The following is a 5763-nucleotide window of genomic DNA, read 5'->3' as shown; positions in this document are numbered from 1 at the left end:
TCGTACCCAAGTTTATTAGATCCGTGTCCCACAGTGTGATTTGTATCTTATCGGATAGCCGAAATCGCACAGTCTGTAGCAGGCATTAGGGATTCAGATGCCCTCAATAGGACTTCTAAGCCATCCTAGGTTTAGGAGCTACTTTTAGTGTTAATATGCTTTGTGAATTAGATGAAAAATGTATGAGTCCTGTGCACAGTTTCACAGACAAGGCTTAAGGTAGTCCCAGATTAAAATGAAGTTTGAGCTGTTTTAACTGAAAGCAACTTGCACTGATATATCTTAAAATATGTCAGTGTCCTTGTTTAGATACACACCAGTAATGTTTTTCTTTTTCTTTCTAAGGCACGTTTATAAAAGCTACTTAAATGTCCTAATTTAACTAAGGCCTAATCCTGAATTAATCTTAGCCCTGTCTGTGAAACCGGGCCTTAAAGTTAGAACTTCTACATTAGGAGCGACTTCTTGCCTTAAGATTTTTTGTGAATATTATATTGGCCAATAATAGCATTATTCTTCAAATCTGAAGTGATTTGTCTCATAATGTAGCTGGTAATATGATCTATTACTATTTAACTAATTTATTAATTGGTCCTCATTAGCACTAGGTATTAAATTTGGCATTGTCATGAGCAGGATTTAAAACTTATACTGTGGTACTATAAACCCAGTGCTCTAACTACTAATCTATGGGGTAGTGAGGATCCAATGGCAGAAAAACATTAAAGTGTAACTCTCGCCAAAATGCAACCTAGGGTCTTTTTGTGAATCTACCCGAGGCAAACTTTCGTTTAAAAGCATAATTAGGATGGAAACGCCACTTTTAAGATTGACCGTATTTTTGTTTTCAGTCAAATTGCCTTTTGAATGGGAGTGCATGGCGGCAATACTATGATAAAATCAAAAATCGCTATTTTTAAAACACTAAGAAGGCTCGACACAACATGAAACATTGCTCGAAGTATCACCAGCTCTACACATGAACTCCAGCATTGACAACATTGTGTACACAGAGTTTACTAAAAAGAAAGATTTTGAACATTTTATTGGTGCAAAGATGAGTATGGTATGTATAGGGTATTTGGATAAGGCACAAGACGAAGCAAAGGTATAAACAAATGAAGAACTTATATTCAGGCAGTGATATATACAGGGTGCTTCTCATTTCTTATTTGTGCATCCTCGTTTCCTTTCCTCGCTTCCTTTCCTCGTGTCTTAGCTCCACCTCTTCAGGATGCGAGGGAAGGACACAAGGAAAAGACGCGAGGACGGAGGAAGGGAAGCAAGTGAAATGATATATCCTCGCTCCCTTTAGCGTCACTTCAAAGCGTCGTCAAGTAATGATGACTCTACACCGCTGGATTTAGCTTGCATATCGGGATTCTTGAACATTAGAGATAATTATTATTTATATTGTAACCGTTTCAACCTCCACAAAAGACCACATTTGTTCTTATTTTTTATTACCAGTTATTATTAACAATTAATTATTCAAAGTTATTAAATGTTTTTTTTATTTGTAGTAGGCTATAGTATGAAAGTTTGTTTAATTTTGGTGCTTTGATATAATTCTGCAACTGTACTAGAGTTGTGATTTTACATACATTTGTGTCTTGTACATGTAAACAATAATGATAATTATAATAATAATAAGAATTAATAAACTGTGGCAAGAACACCATTTTTACTAAAGCAAAATACCAATAAAAGTTTGCAAAAGGTCTGGGTTTATGTAACTATGAATTCATGCACAATGCATACTGTACATATATATATATATATATATATATATATATATATATATATATATATATATATATATATATATATATATATATTATTTATTTTTTTGCATATGCAAACATGGATCAATTGTTTACAACACTACTTGTTAGCCTAATAGAATTATTGTTAATTCCATCACATCATCATTGGAGTTTTATAAGAGTCAGGTGTGTATTCTGTATATAAACCAATCTGCATTACACATTTCCATCTACAATTACGATGAAAACGATAGTAGGTATATCCTGTGCCCTATCATTACACAACATTCTTCACCAAATTGCACAACATGAACAGCGTCGCTCAAGCAGATGGAAAGCAAGACTGCGTCATTGTGTCCTACTCCTGGCTGAGGTATTGTTAAAAATACTATGTTCAGATATGTTGTGGGGTTAATATTTGAATTCAGATTCACAGCCTTCTTTGTTGTGTATCATTTCTTAATTTAAACTGATCAGTGCTATGTGCTTTTACATAAAATAAACATATTTACATGCTATTTTTAATTACAGGTTAAAAGAACAGCTACTCCGATTTATGCTGAAATAAATGCCACCGTACCACTGCTAAAATTATACTTCGATGGTAGGCAGAACCTCAAGGAGGACTTTCGACTGACCCGGGACTCTATGGAAGCTTTGATAAGGATGCTGCCACAAGATGAAGCACATGGTTGGGGACACCACATAACCATACTGATAACTGTGTACTGGCTAGCACATGGTCTGTCATACAGTGTGGTGTCCCGGGCCTTTCAGGTGCCAGTATCCTCTGTTTGCAGGCTGGTTCACACAGGAACCATAAAGATTGCAGCCCTGCGCCAGCAGGTCATACAGTTGCCAGATGCACAAGACCTTGATGAGGTTGTCCTTGGTTTTGAAAATTTGGCCAACAGCCCCATCTTCTCCAACTGTGTGGGTGCTATAGATGGATGTCATGTCCGCATCAAGACCCCAGCTGGACCCACTGGCCAGGACTACATCAACAGAAAACTCTTCCCATCCATTCAGATGCAGGCAGTATGCGATGGGAAGGGCCGGTTCCTTAATGTTTTTGTGGGATATCCTGGTTCTGTCCATGACACTAGAGTCCTGAGAAACAGCAAGATATATAAAGAGGCATTGTATCCTCCACAAGGATACTTCCTTTTGGGGGATGGAGGCTACCCCTGCATCACCCATCCTGTGGCCATCATTACTCCGTACCGGGAGCCAGTGCAAGGGAGAGTGCAGGCCTGCTTCAATCACTACCACGCCAAGGCTCGCTCCATAATTGAGCGGGTCTTTGGTATGATGAAAACACGTTGGAGGTCCCTGCTTTTCAAGTCTCATGAGGTGGACCACACCTTTGCCCCAACAGTTATCATGGCGTGTGCAGTTCTGCATAACATTTGCCTGACAACAGGAGACATAATTGAAGGCCCTGAAGTTGTGGATGATGTTGGTTTACCTCCACCCTGTCCAGTGAGAGGGGTCTGTGGTGGAAATGCCTGGCGTGATAAACTGGCAGCAAAACTGTCAGCTCCTCAGGTGTATCCAGTGGAGTTAAATGAGCATGATTATTTGTAGAAAGACAAAGATGTTGCTACACACAATGTTTAAGTTCAGATTATTAAAAATAAAAAAAAAGTTCCCCATGTCTCTAGCCTCATGCATTAAATTATTTGCAATACCCACATTATCAATAGATAAAATAGTTTAATGTAAATAAACATGTGTTCCAATTAAGTCAATATTTTTGTTTTGTACTCATCTGGCAACTGTGTTTACCATAAAACATCTATTAAGGCATATAATGCCACAACAAAAATTCTCAAAGCAAAAACGACAAACAGAGATAGTGTTCAACTTTTTTTAATCAATTGTTCAAAGAGGTCAAGGAACCTATTTGAAGTCGATTGTATTAATTTGTGCGTGGCCTGAAAACGTTCATCCTCTTTTTCTGTCTCCTTCTCTAGAAAATCCAGCACGCTGTTGGATCTTTTCTTTTTAGGTGGCGGGGGACCCGAAGAAGTACAGGGCCTTTCCTCCTGGAAGTTGCCTCTGCCAGACGATGCATAGGACGTTGTGTCCTCCTCCTCCCTTTCCTCCACAGATGCGGATGGTGACAAGCCAGGGTCTTTGGACACAGCAGAACAGCCAGTGACTTCTGCATCGCATGAGTCTATCAGGATGGGAGGCTCAATAGAAGGCCTCCCCCCAATAGCCTCATGCATGGCAGAAAACCACGGCCATGTGGCTGCTGTGGCCTCCCCACCATCTGTCCCAGTTCCCGTAGGAGGACAGCGGAGCTCCTAAAATAAAATTAATCTATTCTCTATTAAACTAGCAAGAAGAAAATTCACACCAAATGAAATAAATACATGCATTCATTTTGTACATACCTTATATTTTCTTTTTAGATTGTCCCATTTTTTGGAAATCTGACTTGGTGTAACTTTTCCATCTAAACCAATCCTCTGAAGAACTTTACTACACAATACAAATCAACAAATTATTTACTCAAACACAGACAAAGATAGTGTAACAATATTATTATAAATATTACCTAAAACCTCACTGCATTTATCAAACAAAGTGAAGACAAAGCATATTTTTCTATGCATACTGGAAAATAACTCACATCCAGGCTTTTTTGGCACTGTTCCTCTTCCCAGTGAAGTCGGAATCAAGCTCCATACGGAATTTAATTAGGTTTTCGGTCTCCTCATCAGTCCCTGTAAGAAAGAATTTTACACTACAGTGAAGCAGTTCGAAATGTTAATGTGTTGCATATTAATCCCTGCAGGCATAAACTACAAATACTCAACACATTAAAAAGAATTAACTACAGGCCTAAATTAAAATCATTCTCTATTCCCCATTTATCAATATAAGAGGCATTAATTAAACAATTAAAAGCAAGCCAGTAAAATCAAGAAACGTAATAAACATAATTAAAACTGTGCTGAAAAGTATATACATCAAAATTAAAGGCACTGTCAAAAAAGAACCCACATTCATGCTTAATACTCACATTTATGTGTGTTTGAATTTTCTGCCATGGTTAGCACTTGGAGCAGATGTGAAGGGGGAGGAGAATTTATACGTGCGTCACGTTAAGTCGATAAAAGACTTCCGCATAGGATACACCTGTGTATCCTCGCTGATCGCTCCTCAGGAAGCCTCCTCACTCCTCGATCCTCGCCTCCTCGCGGTGCAATTAGAGAATTGAGATGTCCTTCAAGATGGCTGAGCTCGATCGGTTTCCGGGTCATAGGATGGAGGACGGAGGAGAGAGGAGACGAGGAGGGATATTGAGAAGCACCCACAGTGATCTCACTGATCTAATACTGAATGAACAGGGAGTCAGGAGGAGTTTGGTCTTGTGCTCCCTGTTTCCCTCTGCTGGACAGGTCGTGGTGTGACAGGCAAAAAAAAGTTTTCTTTTTGTGTGTTTTCTGTTGAAACAGGGCAGTTAGTAGGATTGCCAACTTCAGCAAATGAAAATAAGGGATGATCTTGATTCTATGGCAAGCCATTTTAACATTTAATCCTTCAAACCTACTAGTATCTATTTTCATGCTACTAGTACTTATTTTTTAGATACTAGTATATATTCCATTAAGTACTAGTACTTATTCATTAGCTACTAGTGCTTATTTTTTAGGTACTAGTATCTATTCCATTAAGTACTACTTATTCATTAGCTACTAGTGCTTATTTTTTAGGTACTAGTACCTAGTCGTTAGATACTATTGCTTATTCTTTAAGTACTAGTACCTTTTTAAAGATACTAGTACTTATTCTTTAGATACTAGTACTTATTTGTTAGATGCTAGTACTTATTCCAATAATGTCTAGTATTTAATTATACCTAATGTTACACATATAGAAAGGAGCAGGCGTCGATTCTGGTGCAACACATTTAATAAAGGAAAATATGGCATGCAAACGTGCAAGACAGATATCAGATTCAATGTCAATCACAAGTGGAGCG

General features: G+C 38.2%; 2 protein-coding genes across 2 annotated transcripts; one reads left to right on the top strand and one right to left on the bottom strand.

Moving 5' to 3' along the window:
- Nucleotides 1-2432: 2432 nt before the first annotated feature.
- Nucleotides 2433-3353, top strand: LOC307169574 (uncharacterized protein; the record flags this gene model as incomplete). The annotated part of the gene is made up of 1 exon (XM_079890308.1): nt 2433-3353. The coding sequence occupies one exon, from the start codon at nt 2433-2435 to the stop codon at nt 3351-3353; it is 921 nt and encodes a 306-aa protein (XP_079746434.1).
- Nucleotides 3354-3628: 275 nt separating this feature from the next.
- On the bottom strand, nt 3629-4943 carry LOC307169573 (uncharacterized protein; the record flags this gene model as incomplete). Its single annotated transcript, XM_079890307.1, has 4 exons — nt 4801-4943; nt 4408-4501; nt 4169-4256; nt 3629-4078 (listed from the first exon to the last, which is right to left on the bottom strand). The coding sequence occupies exons 1-4, from the start codon at nt 4826-4828 to the stop codon at nt 3629-3631; spliced, it is 660 nt and encodes a 219-aa protein (XP_079746433.1). The 5' UTR covers nt 4829-4943.
- Nucleotides 4944-5763: the final 820 nt, after the last annotated feature.

Source organism: Squalius cephalus (assembly GCF_949319135.1).
Source record: "Squalius cephalus genome assembly, chromosome: 13".
In the NCBI taxonomy this organism is placed as follows: domain Eukaryota; kingdom Metazoa; phylum Chordata; class Actinopteri; order Cypriniformes; family Leuciscidae; genus Squalius; species Squalius cephalus.
The sequence above is the reverse complement of the archived record's forward strand: the minus strand, read 5'-3'. Positions and strand labels throughout refer to the sequence as shown.